This window comes from Sorghum bicolor, chromosome 5 (assembly GCF_000003195.3).
Source record: "Sorghum bicolor cultivar BTx623 chromosome 5, Sorghum_bicolor_NCBIv3, whole genome shotgun sequence".
Taxonomy (NCBI): Eukaryota; Viridiplantae; Streptophyta; class Magnoliopsida; order Poales; family Poaceae; genus Sorghum; species Sorghum bicolor.
Window position 1 is genome coordinate 67,617,367 of NC_012874.2, and position 18,016 is coordinate 67,635,382.

At 40.4% G+C, this 18,016-nt stretch overlaps 1 protein-coding gene across 1 annotated transcript; it reads right to left on the reverse strand.

The window, feature by feature from the left end:
• On the reverse strand, window positions 15,979-16,940 carry LOC8079120 (dirigent protein 1). The gene has a single exon (XM_002451098.2). The coding sequence runs from the start codon at window positions 16,800-16,802 to the stop codon at window positions 16,224-16,226; it is 579 nt and encodes a 192-aa protein (XP_002451143.1). The 5' UTR covers window positions 16,803-16,940; the 3' UTR covers window positions 15,979-16,223.

The window sequence follows — 18,016 nt, forward strand, 5'->3', positions numbered from 1 at the left end:
TTGCCATGCCTACGTGTGTGGTGGTCTGTTGTTCACCAGCTACATTTATTGTCCAAAATGGATATGCAGTGACACGTTGTGACCGCAAGAATCTGTGGCAGGAAACGTACACACAGAAGTGAACAGCAGGAGGGCTGCTGTCATCGTTTGGGAAAGCTGGTGAAGACGTGCCATCATCTTGCGTTCCCAGAAATACTACTACGCCTTGTTTAGTTCTAAAAAATTTTGCAAAATTTTTCAGATTTCCCATGATATCAAATCTTTAAACACATGTATGAAGTATTAAATATAGATAAAAATAAAAACTAATTACACAATTTAGTCGAAATTAATGAGACGAATATTTTGAGTCTAGTTAGTCCATAATTGAACAATATTTGTTAAATACAAACGAAAATGCTACCATTATCGATTTCTCAAAAAATTTTGAAACTAAACAAAACTCGTACGGAAGCTATAGCTAGGGCCTAGGGTATCAACGACGAGTAGTCACAATCTCGTGCAGACAACTAGACATGCTGTTGCTCTCCACGTTTTTCATGTGTTTAGAACTACTTTCCTGTTTCCTGAATCGACGAGGACTATCACAAAAATGAATGACTTCTGAAAGACGGAATCAGCACGAGTTAATTAGTTCCATGTCGGTGTAACTACTTGTAATGCCAACAAGCCGAGAGCAGGTCAGGGAGCTTCATCACAAGCATTATTTACCTTCAAAGCGTACAAATCTTGAAGCACAACTAAAAGATTGAAATTGAATCGGGGATAACATATGTTTTCCTGGATCACTGAGTGATGTACATAACAATTATCCATACATAATTCAGTGATGCATAACAATTTTCTTTTTTTTTTTGGTGCCACGTAGTTTTTAGACTGTGTTCATCTTTTAAAAGTTTACTTTTTTCTGGTAAAACTCGTATGCAGATGAGCTTCACTCTGTGATTCAAAAGCAGCTGTTTGGAGAGTAAAACTGATTAATTACTGTTAACCTTAATAGTAGTGGTCGACTATTATACATACGGTGAGTCGGTGACTCAAATCCTACTTGTAACTAGAGATGTGTGCTGTTAGCAGAACTTCTATTTCTATTAGGACTTGAGCGTAGGACTTCTAGTAGGAGTAGGACTCCTATTTGTATGTATGAGAATCTTGTACGTGATAATATAAAGGATAGTGGCCATAGGCATAAGCTAACACATGGGTTCTCATCGAAGGCTTCTAATTAAGGAGCAACTATGAGTGCTCGTGAGGATGAAACTAGATAGTTCTATTGCACAAGATTCTTATATAGGGCAAGAATTAGTTGGTCCTAGAGAGTCAAGTACATTGTAACAAAGAGATGATCACTTGTACTCTTTTGTTGTTGTGCTTATAGAATTTGTTATGAGCTTCTCGCCAAATCCTAATGTCTTGTCGTGATTGGTTCAACATTGTCATCCAGTGTATTTTACGAGATTCATCTATATCATTTTGATACAGTGCAAGCATGTGTCATACTACTCATACTCGTAATATCATTTCAAAGATTGGAGCACTGTTACGCATAATTTGGGGTATCAGATTCAAGATGATGTACTAGCTTAACCCCCAAGTCAGGTGAACTATGCATGTACCACTCGAGAGGCTCAATGTAAATCATTTATCTAATTCTATTTCTCTACATGGTATCATGACACTAGGTTAACCCTAGCCACTGCTCGATTTCGCACTATGCACTGTTCTTCGAGAACTCATTTCCTAGTAAAAGTTGATACTATTATTGAATCTCAGGATGCAATAATCTTCTTTGAGAACTTATTTACTATGAAAGTTGTCTGTTGTATAGGCATATGCTTCTCAAAATGCATACAACTAGAAAGTTGTCTGTAATGAGACAAACTCGATTCTTTCTGTTGGGGTGTGGGACTTAACTGAATGACACTATGGTTGTGAGCATGTGGGATGTAAGTGAGTGTTCAAGATGAACCTTACAACTGATGGCACCATGTCCAAGGGTTATACCCCAAATTGAAGCGCGGGGACTTATTTGATACATATTCGCTACCACTAGAATCACGACCTAGTACATACATCAAACATTGGGTTAAACAAGAGTTATATGCCCAAATGATTTTAGGCACATTTGGGCACTGATTTTGTTGGAATATATGTGAATTGCCCATCTCTCTCTCCATCATATTAAGCTTTTGGGTTGAACTGATTGGTGCATGTAACAGAATATGGTATCAAAGCGAGAGGTCTTGAGTTTGAATCCTAGTTAGTGCAATTAAATAAAATAATTTCTTCTCTCTTCATCCGAGGCCTGAGGGAGCCTCCACATGAGGAGAAGTGTTGGAATATAAGTGAAATTTCCATCTCTCCCATCAGCTTAAGCTTTTGGATTAAACTGGTTGATGCATGCGACTTAATAGAACTCAATAGATTTAAAGGAGGTCTGTTGTTGTGGCTTTCTAGAGACATCGGAAACTTAACCTAGGTGTTCGATAGAGCTTACCTATGGTTAAAATGGCTATGGATGAACTCGAAGATTTATGGAGGAGAGGGCAATCAAGAGGCGATTGAGGGTGAGGTGGCTTGGGGCTATGGCACAGGGTTCTCTATCATTAGCAATTTCATCAAGGATGCCTCGTAGAGATAGATCGAAATGAAGTCTTTTTCATGAACGTGTTGGAGAAGATGATGGTTGGGAGGCTCCATCCTTAACTCCAGCAAGGTCGAGGACGATGTGGAGTAGCTTGCCGGTGTGTTTTTTTGCTGAATAGACAAGAGGGTTGCGTATCTTTGTATTAAGAAGAAAAAAGGTTCAGTACAAATCCATCCGACGCCAAAAACACCAGTGATTAGTTTGAAGGACTCGGGTGGCAGCTAGCTACCCCCAATGCTAAACACCATAGGTTCTTGGTGCCTGCGTTCGTCGACTGCTTTGCCTCTATCACTGCTGCATGATCGGGCATTAGCACCGGTCGAGAAGGGCCTGTTGCCCGGTTCCCGAGCCGGTGCTGCCCTTCCGGGACTAAAGGCCCACCCTTTAGTCCCGGTTCGGGGAACCGGGGCTAAAGACCAACCGGTGTTAAAGGGACCTGCCAGGGCTGCCACGTTGCATGACCCTTTAACACCGGTTGGTATTACCAACCGGTGTTAAAGGGTTTCTTTTTTTTTGGTTCACTTCTTCGGTTCTGTTTATTGTTTTTATATAATAATAATAGGTTTTTCAATACATGTTTTTACTGATACAATAATATATTTATATTACACGCATATTAAGCATATATAAATGAAAATTATAGGCAAAGCTTAATTATTAAGCTTTGCCAATAATAAAATGAATAGGCCACATCAAAAATTAAATAGATATGTAAAAAGCTTTATATATATATAGTTTTATATGTATAAAATTCGTAACACATATATACATAGAGTTTTTTCTCCCAATGTCTACAAACGATACAAATGATCATCATTGTTTGGAATAAGAGTTTCGTTGCCATTGAAGTGAAACTCACCGTTTGGATTGATCACTTGCTCGCGGAGAAATCCTGCTATAGTCTCTTGGATAGCTTTGATTCGGTCTTTTTGTATGACCTTTTCCCTCAACCATTCCGTCTTTAATTTGAAATAAATAAAAAAGGTATTAGTTATCTAAGTTATTCAATATAATTCAGGAGATAATGAAAAGAGACATGTAACGTACTCTGAGCGTCTCTGTGGGTGTTTGATTGACTTGTGCCATCATGAATTTGCACACGTAATATGCACATAGATTGTTTCCCCCTTCTTGTCTTAAACACCACTGTACGATATATATATATATAAAATATTTACGACCACGACAATAAGAAGGCTAAAAGTTAGCGAAAGTTTGCTAGCTAGTAGAACTTACTTGTGGATGTATTTTGTTAAGCGGCGTTTTACATCCACTGAGATGTTCACGGTCAATGAATCTTTTCCAAACCCTACACACAGCCATTGTGGATCGTGAACTAATAATTACAGAGTCATATTATGATATTCTTCTAGCTGAGATCGACATTACGTACCTTTGAATAATGTTTACCATTTGTTGATAATTTTCTTGTGGTTTTCTCATTGAGTCAAAGATTATCAACCGGTTCTTAGGAATTTCAATGACCATGAGTATCTAGTGAAAGCTGTTTACACACATATATATAGTCAGGCCTATATATAACTATATAAAAACTTGTCTCGAGTAATAATTATTAAAATAAAATATGCATGCACTTAATAACTATATAACTCACTCGAAGTTGAAGGGGAAGAATATTTTTTGTTTTTCTTTTTGGTTCATAAAGAACCTCATAAGATTGGTGCAGACTTCTGTCTCACGAGCTGCTGTCCACACTGCCTGTGGAGCTTTGAAAACAATATAAGGGTCAACGAACCCAATATTATTGTCATTTCTGATTCTGAGCTCTCTCATTTGGTGCCTGCATATATACATACAAATCCTAAGTGTGTAAGGATTATATACATGTAATTAAAGAAGTTAGAAGTATAATAAAAAGAAAAAAATACTTACAGACAAAAGCAGCTGACAAGAGATTTGTCGAGAGCGTCGAGGTGACATAATTGGTGCAATTCTTCGAACTGCACGTATATGAGGTCATCTCCACGGAAGTAGTGATGTTGTCTAATACGAACAAAAATCCAATTCTCTCCCCTTTTAGACGCCTCAATGCACCATTTGTTTATTGCAAATATTTGTGTGCCGAGCTCGTGTAAACGCTGAGGGTCGAATAGACTCCTGCCCGGTTCATATCTTACCCTCCATTGATCAACTACCTCGGCTTTTTCAAATGTTTGACATCCAAGAATGGCGGCAATTTCTTCCATATTTAAACCGCTCTGTCCAAAGTAACACTCAAGCGAGTCTAGCTCAGACAACGCTAAGGATTTCTTTGGCATCAAGTCTTCATTTGAGCCGTATTGATTTGGCACAATCAAAGGGGGCACCGGTTTTGATACTTCTCCGAGCTGTGGGACCCCCTTTCCTACTCTCTTCTTAGGCTGTGAAGACTTGACCAGAGACCGCTCATAGTCCGAAAGTGCTGGCTTTTTCTAAGCTTCGCGTTGCTTCTTTTGCTGGTCCGCCACCTTCTGCCTCAGTTCCGATGGCTTTACATAAAAGTACGGTTTTTCGCGGTTTAGCCGTTTTTTTCTATCCTCCTTCAATTTATCAAAAAATTGTTTCACCTCAGCTTTGGATGCAGCAATTACCTCCTCTTCACTCTTTTTGTAAGATAATTTTTCTGGTGTCTTAGCTCTCTTTGCTGAGGCAGCCTTCTTTGGAGGTGGGACCGATGACTTCGGTCGTTCTTGGGCGGACCGCTTCTGACTACCTCGCTTTGGAGGCGAGGGGACTGACCATGCACTCTTTGGAGAGGGCGGTGCAGGCGGTGGAGGTGGTGGGGCCGATCTTTTCGGTGTTGGAGAACGCGGTGGAGGAGTTGGAGACCTCGGTGGAGGAGGTGGAGACCGTGGTGGAGGCGGTGGCGGGGTCGGTGTGGCCGCCGCAGGTGTTGGAGGAGATCCAGCATTGTCACCGCCCGCAGCTCTATGACGCGCTGGGGAGAGAACTGGACTTAGGTTGGAGGATTCCCTGCAAAGAAAACAATTACAAGTTTTGTGAGCAAACTTTTTTTTAATTTCAATACATAATAAATAATATAAGAAGTAAAATCACACACAAACCTATGTTGAGGAATAATTATGAAGCGCTTGCGCCAACAAATAAATGTCTTCTCAGCTTCACCTAAGGTCTTCTCTCCGTCTCCCCCTTCTATGTCTAGAGGCACATTGCCACAACCTTTCTCAACCCTATCAACCGAGACGCTAGCATATCCACCAGGTACTGGTCGATTATGGATTCTTGGAGTTCTCCTTCGGTCGATAGGGTTGACAACAGCGATAGCCACCTTTGTTTGTTGCATTCCCATCTGGTACATGCAGCTCACAGGTAGTAAAAGCCTCTGTGACATCATCCATGGGGAAGTGTAGCTTCGTGTCATCCTGAATGGTTGGTACTTCCATAGATGCGCAGCTGCTTTTCAACTGGCCTGGGGGGCTAACGTTGACCTCAGGCTGTGATGTACCTTGCCCTTTCGTCATTTGACTAAGTGCTGCTTGCACTTGCCTTTGAATCTCCGCCTGCATCCATTCTTCACGAGCTTTCTCGCACTCTTCTGGCTGCAGAACAAAAGCTTCCAGGCAGCGGATCCGCTCTGCCTCCTCATCCTTCTTTCTCTGGCGGCTTCTGTAGGTATCTTGATCGGCTTGGAATGATTGCAGCCATGGAACTGCCCCCATAGCCTCTCGTACGCCCACCGTGCTCAGGATTTTCAAGCGCATAGGTGAGTTCATCCTTCTCCCTGTTAGGCCTGAACTCACCAGACTGAACCGCCTCTCGTGCACGGACTAGTCTCTCTGCTGCTCTAGAGATTTCTTGGCCCCAAACTAGCGCCCCGATGTCTGGGTCCACGCTTCCCCCATGACCGTAGAACCAATGCTTGGAGCGCTCGCTCCAATTCTTTGCTATTGTCTCGGGTGTGACCCCCCTAGCAAGCATATCCTGTTCCATTCGGTCCCACTTGGGAACAACACTCTTATAACCACCTGATCCCATATGATGGTGGTATGTCTTTTTACTTGCATTCTCTTTATTTCTAATGGCTCGTTCCTTGCCCTCTTCTGATGTTTTGTACTGCACAAAGTCATCCCAGAAGGTCCTCAGCTTTACATATTGCTTGAGGTTGAAATTTGGGGTCTCGTTTTTCTTGACATATTTATTGTACAAAGTTTTCTTCCAATTCTGGAAGAGTACTGCCATCTTCTTCATAGTCCAGTCATAGATTCGCACCTTCAACTCTTCATCGTTGGTGTCGAAGGTGAAAACGTCTGTGACGGCTTTCCAAACTAACTCCTTGTCACGATCAGAGACAAAACTGATCTCAGGAGCACCTCGCTTCTCTCTCCATTCACGAGCACTGATCGGTATTTGATCTCTCACAAGATATCCACAGTGACTAACATATTTATTTGCATGTTCACCAAGTGGACTGCCTGTAGCTATCTCAAACTCAGAGATTACATAGCGGCCGTCCAACGGCTTCTTTGGCCCTCATGGAGGTACGCTTCTCCCCGTAGAGGTCGATCCAGAAGGCTACACGTAGATATAGAAACAAAAATACTAAATTAATAACCAAGTAAGTCTAAAACCTAATGTAAGAGATGCATTAATTATATATGTTTACATTTACATACCTCACCAGTATTTTCTTCTTGTTGCACGACCAGTTGTTGCTCAGGCGCATTGCCCTCTTGTTGCTCAGGGGCATTGCCCTCTTGTTGCTCAGTAGGATTGCATTGCATGATCTCGTGGTAATCAATAAAGTACTGACTACCGTCGTCGATCATATTTTGAATGGCATCTTCCATATAGTCAGGATCATCATGAGCACGGTCAGCCATTTCTATGTCTGCAACCATACATATATATATTCTATATAAGATAAGAAATACACTAGAATAATATACTAAAAAAATAATACTAACAATAACACTAGAATTCATAATATACTAAAACACTAGAATTCATAATATACTAAACAAATAATACTAGAATAATAGTACAAACAATAACATATACAAAACACTACTAGAATATATATTAGAGACTTATATACTACTACTAGTACTACTACAAATGAAAGTGTTGGAGTGCTCTAAAAATAATACTAAAATCTTTTAAGCCAAGTAATACACTAGAATAATATACTAAAAACAATACTAGAATAATATAATACAAACAATAATATATACAAAACCCTACTAGAATAAATTTGGTGGCTAAACACTACTAGAATATATATTAGAGACTTATATACTACTACTAGTACTACTACAAATGAAAGTGTTGGAGTGCTCTAAAAATAGTACTAGAATCTTTTAAGCCAAGTAATACATTAGAATAAAAAACAATACTAGAATAATATAGTACAAACAATAATATATACAAAACCCTACTAGAATAAATTTGGTGGCTAAACACTACTAGAATATATATTAGAGGCTTATATACTACTACTAGTACTACTACAAATAAAAGTGTTGGAGTGCTCTAAAAATAATACTAGAATCTTTTAAGCCAAGTAGTACACTAGAATAATATACTAAAAAACAATACTAGAATAATAGTACAAACAATAATATATACAAAACACTAGAAAATAAAATATGATATAAGAATAATATACAACAAATATATACTAAAAAATACTACTACAAATAATATATTAAAAAAATAATACTACAAAATAATACAAGAATAAAATTAATATATTACAAATATATATTAGCATAGTATAATTTATAACAGGTCAACACTAATACATACATACAAAAAACTATAATTCATAATATACTAGAATAATATATTAAAAAAATAATACTACAAATCAAAACACCATATATATATATGTATACATATATATACAATATATACATACACATATATATATAATATACATATTATATATATATAATATACATATATATACATATATATATATACATTTATATATATACATATATATATATATATATGTGTATATGTATAGATATTTCTGGTCTAGTGTATATAAATATAATAACATTCATTTATTTTTTTAGTATACTTAATTAATCAATATATGTGGAGAGATGCATGGCGTTCTCGATCTATACAGATCATACAGGGAGGAGATCGATGACGACGGTGGCCGGCGCTGGTGGTGTTCCCTCCGGCGTCGGCGCTGGTGGAGGCCGCGGCGGCGCTGGAAGAAGGACGCGGCGGCGCTGGGAGTTGAAACGGCGCGACGGCGGTGAAGACGACGAACGTCGCGGCGCTGGAGACGAAGAAGATGAACTGCTCCAGATCGAGGGCACCCATAACTTATATAGGGGTAGACCCTTTAGCACCGGTCCGTGGCTGGAACCGGTGCTAAAGAGTCTTTAACACCGGCTGGTAACACAAGCCGGTGTTAAAGGGTGACCCTTTAGCACCGGCTCGTGTTACCAGCCGCACCGGTGCGAGCCACGGACCGGTGCTAAAGGGTCCTGAGCGCGCTAAGGCGGGCTCCTGAAATTTTCAGGACCCTTTAGCACCGGTTCCCACTATGGGCCGGTGCTAAAGGCCCTGTTTTTTAGTTTAGGGTTTTTCAATTGTTTATATATACACTTTATATTATAAATTGTATAGTAAATTAAATATTTTGCATAATATTTTTTAAATAGTGACATATATTATAATTTTTTTAATGTACAAATGAAAAATTTTAACCTTAAATATCTTACTGTATTTTTATAATTTGCAATGATTTTGTAAGAAATGTTTAGTATTTTGTTAATGCAAAAATATATTATTCTAATAAATTTACAAAAACTATATCCAATCAACTGGAAATCTATTTTCACATCATATTAACGTTAAACTTTTTATTTTTGTTATTTATTACTCGGAATGCTAGTAGGGTATTGTTTTCATCAAATAAAAAATCTATTTATCATATAAAAATATATATCTTGATGAACACACCCTTTGACCGAACCCTAGATTGTCCCAAATGGAAAAGTCATGAATACAAAGTTTGTTACACTCATCAAGTTCTACATTTTGTCTAATGGTCAACTTTTCATTTGGAAAAGTTTGAACCACTGAATTTTGAATTTTCATAGAATTCATAGCCACGCAGCGGTTTCGGAGCCCTAGATGGTCTCGAATGGAAAAGTCATGAATACCAATATTGTTCCACTCATCAAAATCTACATTTTATATATAGACTATTTTTGCAATTGACAAAGTTTTGGGAAGGTGTAGTTGAAAATCCACAATTAACACATATAGTTTCATATAGTTTGTATGAGATTCAAGAATTGGTGGGTATTGTTAACTTAAACTTTCTCAAATGGAAAAGTTGTGTATATAAAAAGTTTAGATCTTGTTGATATCTAACAACTTGGTGTTCAAAATTTTTTCATTTTAAGTAATTTAGTTTGTCATTTGACCAAGTTTGACCAAAATCCGTCTTGGATTTTATAGAAATGTGATTAGGATTGGCTCAAAATTATCCAAATGGAAAAATAGATAATATATAAAATGTAGATCTTGATGATCTCTAACAACTTTGTATTCAAATTTTTTTCATTTGAAGTCATCAAATGGGCCATTTGATCAAGTTTGACCAAAGTCAAAGCATTGGTTTTTACAAAAACACCCTTTGACCGAACCCTATATTGTCCCAAATGGAAAAGTCATGAATACAAAGTTTGTTACACTCATCAAGTTCTACATTTTGCCTAATGGTCAACTTTTCATTTGGAAAAGTTTGGACCATTGAATTTTGAAATTTCAGAGAATTCATAGCCACGCAGCGGTTTTGGAACCCTAGATGGTCTCGAATGGAAAAGTCATGAATACAAAGTTTGATACACTCATCAAAATTGACAATTCTCAAATATAGTTTCATACAATTCTCAGAATTCGTACATTTCTCAGAATTCGTACATTTTACAACACATAATATTAAACATGACTTTATGTTAAGCCGACACAACAGTGAACTTCTTCTTGACGTATGACCCTTGGTTATGATCCTGCCGTAACCATGGAGTATCCTCATTGTTTAACAGAATGCTTGGGTCTTTTTTGACTATGAAGGGCGGAATTCGATCATCACTTTCGTAATCGCCTGACATGTCTGACTTGTCCTCAATTCCGACAATGTTTCTTTTCCCACAAAGGACAATGTGGCGCTTTGGCTCATTGATGATTGAGTGGTCATCATTTTTTCCTCTCTTTGGTTTCGTAGACATATCTTTGACATAGAACACCTGACTCACGTCTGCAGCAAGGACGAATGGTTCGTCTTTGAACCCACTATTGTTAAGGTCCACGGTTGTCATCCCATACTCCTTGTCGACTGTTACCCCACCTCCGGTCATCTTCACCCATTGGCACCGAAACAAAGGAACTTTAAAATTAGCTGCATAGACTAGTTCCCATATGTCTTCTATGCGTCCATAATATGTTTGTCTGTTCCCATTTGGATCCGTGGCATCCACGCGTACACCACTATTTTGGTTGGTGCTCCTTTTATCTTGGCCAACTGTGTAAAATGTGTTACCATTTATCTCGTACCCTTTGTACGTGAGGACATGCCATGATGGTTGCCTGGCCAACAAATAAAGCTACTCATTAATGTTTTCATCACCTTGACATTTTTTGTGCAACCAATCGCCAAAAGTTTCCATGTGCTGACGCATTATCCAAGCTTCATTCTTCCCGGGCCACTAGGACCGTAGGAAATCTTTGTGTACCTCAACATATGGTTCGACCAATGAGGAGTTCTGGAGAACTGTGTAGTGTGCTTTATTGAAGTAATCGTCTCCCGTACCAATATATGTTTTCTTCCCAAGTGTTCCCTTTCCGCTGAGTCTGCTCTCGTGTCGAGATTCAGGAATGCCAATTGGGTCAAGGTCTGGAATAAAGTCAACACAGAACTCTATGACCTCCTCTGTTCCGTAGCCCTTGGCAATGCTTCCTTCTGGCCGGGAAGGACTATGAACATATTTCTTCAGGACACCCATGAATCTCTCGAAGGGGAACATGTTGTGTAGGAACACAGGACCGAGAATACGAATCTCTTTGATCAGATGAACTAGGAGGTGTGTCATGATATCGAAGAAGGATGGAGGGAACACCAACTCAAAGCTGACGAGACATTTAACGACATCATTTTGTAGAGTAGCTAGTTGCTCTAGATTGATTGCCTTCTGAGAAATTGCATTGAGGAATGCACATAGCTTTACGGTGGCTAGACGTACGTGTGGAGGTAAAATTCCTCTTAAAACCACCGGCAGCAATTGCGTCATTAGAGCGTGACAGTCATGGGACTTCAAGTTCACGAATTTCTTCTCTGACACATTAATTATTCCCTTGATATTGGAGGAGAATGCAGATGGGACCTTGATGCTGCTAAGACATTCAAACATGCTTTCCATCTCTTCTTTGCTCAGAGTGTAGCTAGCAGGGCTTAAGTAATGACGTCCATCATCGGTCTTTTCTAGATGCAGGTTGTCTCGTTCTTTCATGCGCTGTAAGTCTTGTCGTGCTTCAAGTGAATCCTTAGACTTCCCGTAGACAGCCATGAATCCGAGCAAGTTCACACAAAGATTCTTTGTCAGATGCATCATGTCGATCGCGTTGCGGACCTCTAGGACATTCCAGTAAGGTAGCTCCCAAAATATGGATTTCTTCTTCCACATGGGTACATGTCCCTTAGCATCCTTGGGAATAGGTTCGCTGCCTCGTCCCTTTCCAAATACCACTTTTATATCCTTGACCATTTCGAGTACATCATCCCCGGTTCGATTGAGAGGTTTGGTCCGGTGGTCTGCCTTGCCTTTAAAATGCTTGCCTTTCTTTCGTACTGGGTTGTTCATAGGAAGAAACCGATGGTGGCCAAGGTACACGACCTTTCGACATTTTTTCAAAAATACACAGTCAAGGTCTTCATAACAATGTGTGCATGCATTATATCCCTTGTTTGACTGGCCTGAAAGATTACTCAGAGCTGGCCAATCATTGATTGTTACAAACAGCAATGCTTGCAGGTCAAAGTGCTCTTGTTTGTACTCATCCCACATGTGAACTCCTAGTTTGCTCCATAAAAGTTGAAGTTCCTCAACTAATGGCCTTAGGTAGACATCTATGTCATTGCCAGGTTGCTTCGGACCTTGGATAAGCACCGGCATCATAATAAACTTCCGCTTCATGCATAGCCATGGAGGAAGGTTGTAGAGACATAGAGTAACTGGCCAAGTGCTGTGACTACTGCTCTGCTCACCGAAAGGATTCATACCATGTGTACTTAAGGCGAACCGCAAGTTTCTAGCATCATCTGCAAAATCTGGGAATTCTCTGTCTATCGCTCTCCACTGGGATCCATCGGCAGGGTGTCTCAGCATATTGTCTATCTTACGGTCTTCTTTGTGCCACCGCAACAACTTTGCATTGTCCTTATTTCTGAACAGACGTTTTAATCGTGGTATTATAGGAGCATACCACATAACCTTGGTAGGAATTTTCTTCCTATGACGTTCTTCACCCTCAACATCGCCAGGATCATCTCGTCTAATCTTATACCGTGATGCCTTACATACTGGACATGCATCCAAATTCTCGTATTCCTCCCCACGGTAGAGGATGCAGTCATTAGGACATGCGTGTATCTTCTGGATTTCTAATCCCAAAGGGCAGACAACCTGTTTTGCTTCATACGTAGTGGTGGGCAATTCGTTGCCTTTCGAAAGCATCTTTTTTATGATCTTCAATAACTGCCCAAATGCCTTGTCAGACGATGTACCATTCTTTGCCTTCCATTGCAGCAATTCTAGTGTGGTACCCAGCTTTTTTTGCCCCTCTTCAGCGGTGGGATATAGCGATTTCCTGTGGTCCTCTAGCATGCGCTCGAACTTGGCTTTCTCTTTATCACTTTCACATTCTCTTTGTGCATCACGGATGACATCACCAAAAGCATCATCGCCCCGATCATCTTCTACCGCTACCTCTTCTTCATTATCTCCCCCATTGCAACATCATTGAAGCCACCGTACTGAGCAATAATATTGGCATGGTCCAATTCTTCTTCTTCTTCTTCACCTTCATCCATTATAATTCCACTTTCTCCATGTGTGGTCCAACAAATATAGTTTGGTACGAAACCAGACTTTAATAAGTGCGAATCAAGAGTTCTTGAGTTAGAATATTCCGTCAAATTCTTGCACACGCCACATGGACAGCACATGAAACCGTCCCTCTTATTTGTCTCGGCCACACTTAAGAAATAGTGCACGCCATTAATGAACTCTTCGGAACGCCGATCGGCATTATACATCCAATTATGTGTTACCATCTGCATTAAATATAACATATATATATTATGAAAACCATGCACACATATAGTTTCTCATCCTATTGCACAACATGTCTAAGATACATAGTTGTTTTATTCAGGAAAGCTTGGCTACAACAAATACAATCGCAACTAGCACTAAAAAAACCAAAACTAAAATGCACTTAAGCAACATAATTAGTTCGCGTCCGATCTCAACTATAATGGATAGATCATTCGCTTGATCAACATCATTGAACTCCTTTCGTCGGCTCACTGCCTCACCACCTTTAGCCTCAACCACCTGTGCAAAAGATTTCTTAATGTGTTCAATGTATTCTTCCTCCCAGTACCAATCTGTACATCCGCCGGTACCGTCCCACTGAAATTAAAAGAGAGAACCAAAAGTTTAATTAAAATCATTTAAAAAAATATGCACATATATAAGCAAATGTCTGAAATAACTCACATTACGATCCAGACACTTATAGAATATACGACCCTTGTTTACTCCCTCTTTCGACACTTTGTACTCCATCACAATCTTCTGCCCACACTTACCACAAGTAATGAGAGGGAGTTCCAGCCGGTATCGCTTTTGAACCCGTTGAGAGACCGAAGACCCGGTCACGGTTGCCATCTACTATCCATACTCAATTTTTAAACAATTATAAATTCCACATTTACTAGTAAATATGTATGATTAAAGAAGAACCTAATAATATCTTTTATTTGTCTAGTTACTTCAACAAATCTTCTAAATTATACAATGGACATTATGTAGTAATAAAAATAAATCAAGTGATATTAACAAACCAATTAATTTGAACTATCCTACTTTCTAAGATCATAAAAAGATACTATAATTCATTTTTGCAAACTATATTAATACTAGATTAACCATGAAATATGATATATATATATATATATATATATATATATATATATATATATATATATATATATATATATATATATATATGGATACTAATTCATGTGAATGATTTAAAATAACAATGTGGATTTGAGCTAAAAAATAATGGGAACATCACAAGCCAAAAACAATATGAAAAAGACAAGAAAGACAAAAGTTAGTCACCTCCAAACACGAAGAAACGATGACGGAGTCGAAGAAGATCAACGATGGGCGTCAGAGATGAAGAACAAGGAAGAAGAAGCTCCAAGAACAACAATGGTGAATGGTGCTCTCGGTTTCAAATAGGCAGAGAGGAGGAGGGATCCGGCCTATAAACCGAACCTTTAGCACCGGTTCAGGACAAAAACTGGTGCTAAAGGATGACCCTTTAGCACCGGTTTGTAACACAAACCGGTGCTAAAGGCTTTGCCTCGGCCCGTAGCGCTGGCCGGTGCTAAAGGGGTCTTTAACCCCGGGCCGCAAAAAGGCCGGGGTTTTTGGCCATTTTAGGCATCGACCAATGCCTCATCCTGTAGTAGTGTATCTTGATCTTTGTTAGGAGCTCTCGAATCGTGGTGGCGACGTCCCTGAAGCAGCGCGCATTCCACTCCTTCCAGATGGTCGAGGAAGTCAGCTCGAAGAGAGAATCAAAGCCCTTCCTCGAGTTCCCTTGCCTGGTGCTCCTCGGACAAGTCCACTAGGCAATGACTGAATTTCCCATGGTAGGCAAAGGCCGCCCAAGCGCCTGACACAAGTGGTGCCATACCTCTCCTGTGAATGGGCAGGTACAGAGGATGTGGTCGATCGTCTCTAGAGATTGGTCGCAGAGGTAGCACTCTTCTCTAGCCTCGAGCACGTAGCATGCGCGTCGAACATTTGTTCAGTGTCGTTATCGGAAGGACAACCAGAGGAAGATCTTGCCGGTGTGTATATCACGAGAAAGAAAGTTATAGCTCAACAAAAAACAGTGAACCTCAATTGTAGTTCCAGTCAACCAGGATTTAATCCCTTGTTTTGCACCTATATATTTAGGTGAGAACCTCATCTCTTGGTGACCCTAAAATTCAAAGAAAAAAAAAGTGAAGTTGAGTCAGACAAGAAATGTACAGTTTACTTCATCCTCACAAATGAATCTTTCATTCCGCTTTTATTTATAATCAAAATTTACGGTAAAACAAAATAGAAAACTAACGTTAAACGTCCGTGAAACCAGATTTACAGTACACCTTGAAAGAACCATACAAAGCCAAGTTGTGACGACACTGTGAATCCGCAAGTTCCTTATTACTCGATCAAATTTTCAGCCCTAGCCTCATACATCACCAAGCATCGAATTTTCAGCTCGTAGCCATGCACACCTAGTACAGGTACACATCGACCTCTACAACGCCTCCCTTGGCCAAGTCGTAGTCGTAGCTCCGGCTGAGCGCATACCCCCGCGCGGCGCGGAACCGGCCGGTGCCGCCGACGATGACCGACTCGCGCACCGCCAGGTCGGTGTCGACCCTGCCGCTGACCACCAGCGAGATGCCGGCGTGCTCGCCGGCCTCCATCACCAGGTGCATGCTCAGGGCGTTAACGGAGCCGCGCTCCGCCACGCGCACCGTGAACCCCTGCGCCGTGCCTACGCGCGCGCTGCCGCGCTCGGGCCCTTCTGTGAGCGCGTTGTTCATCACGGCGATGTCGCCGAACCGGCGCGGGTCGTCGTCGTCGCTGCTGCCGGTGGTGGTGGCGTTGGAGTTGGACAGCGGCGGCCTTCCCTGCATGATGAGCGCGGCCGTCGGGTTCTCGCCGGTGTACTGGTCGTGCATGTAGAAGTGGAGGTGCGTTCCGGCGGTGACGCTGCCGCCGCTGCTGCGTGTGTCATGGCGGAAGTAGGTCGCTGCAGCAACGAGGATGGCAGAAGCGAGAAGGACTGTAGGGATCGTGCTAGCCATGGCGTGCTTTACTATAAAAAGAAATTGAACTAAAATTTAGCTGACAAGGTTCAGTTGTGGATATGATTATATAAGGCAGTAGACTAAGACAACGACAGAATAATAGCGTCAAAACGAATTCGTCAGGAGGTTTGAGCTCATAGTAGTTGGCCCAAATTCTTCGTGGAAATGTCACACACCCACGTTTGTCGCGTGCATCCATATTTGTATGTGTGGATGGTAGTGAGCCGGAGATAAGGCTCCTGTGGACTGAATGAACTCTCGTTACTGTTCTACGAGATTTTGGAAGTTTGCCAATACATATGTTTACAGTGAGCGTAGCTATATCAGAGGTCCATCAAACAGCCTGGCATCCGTGTGCGTACGTTCGAATATAGTTTTGGCTCACCGACAGCAGCATACACAATTGATTGAGACACTCTAGCTAGATCACCTCTATTATCAAGAAGCAAAGTTAAGACGAACTGATCACAGATCAGTTGGTTGGGTTCACTACCAGAATCGTGTTCTATGCTGAGTGCCAAAATGTTTGCTAAGTTCATTATATTGGGCACTCGGAAAAGAAGGGATTTGTCGAGTGCCACACTCGACAAACCCAGACACTCGGCACACGTGGTCTTTGCCGAGTGCCTAACCCTCGGTAAAGCAAGACACTTGGCATACAGGAACTTTGCCGAGAACTTGGCACTCGGCAAACCCAGGTACAAGACATCAACTGATGCCGAGCACCTCCATTACTCTTTGACGAGTGCCAAGCGTTAGCACTCGGTAAAGGGAGAGAGTTTGCCGAGTGCCAGAGTCCAACACTCGGCAAACTTTTTTTTTATTTGTGGCCTTTAAACTTTTTCTGCTCTCATCTTCTACTAAGATTTACTCCATCTTAAGGTACGGCACATTTCTCAGTCTACTTGCTATATTTAGTTAATTTATCTCATTTAATTGAATTTTTGAGGATAACTCAAATTTGAATCGCAGGTGGTTCTAATAATAGAAAAAATGAATGGAAAAATGATATTCATGCAATTTCAAATAGAATAACATTAAAATCCAGGAATTACATCAAATTTCAAAAATGTTGCCCATGAAGCATAAGCACAAACTTGTGGCGAAATTGTTTTAAAATTTTATAAAAAGCAAATGAAGTCTGAAAATCACGAGATTTGTCAAGATGTCTTGATATCATATGTGGAGACTATGATAAAAATTTAAGAAAG

Excerpts from the sequence above, each read along its gene's own strand:
- LOC8079120 (XM_002451098.2), bottom strand. The coding sequence starts at position 16,802 with ATGGCTAGCACGATCCCTACAGTCCTTCTCGCTTCTGCCATCCTCGTT.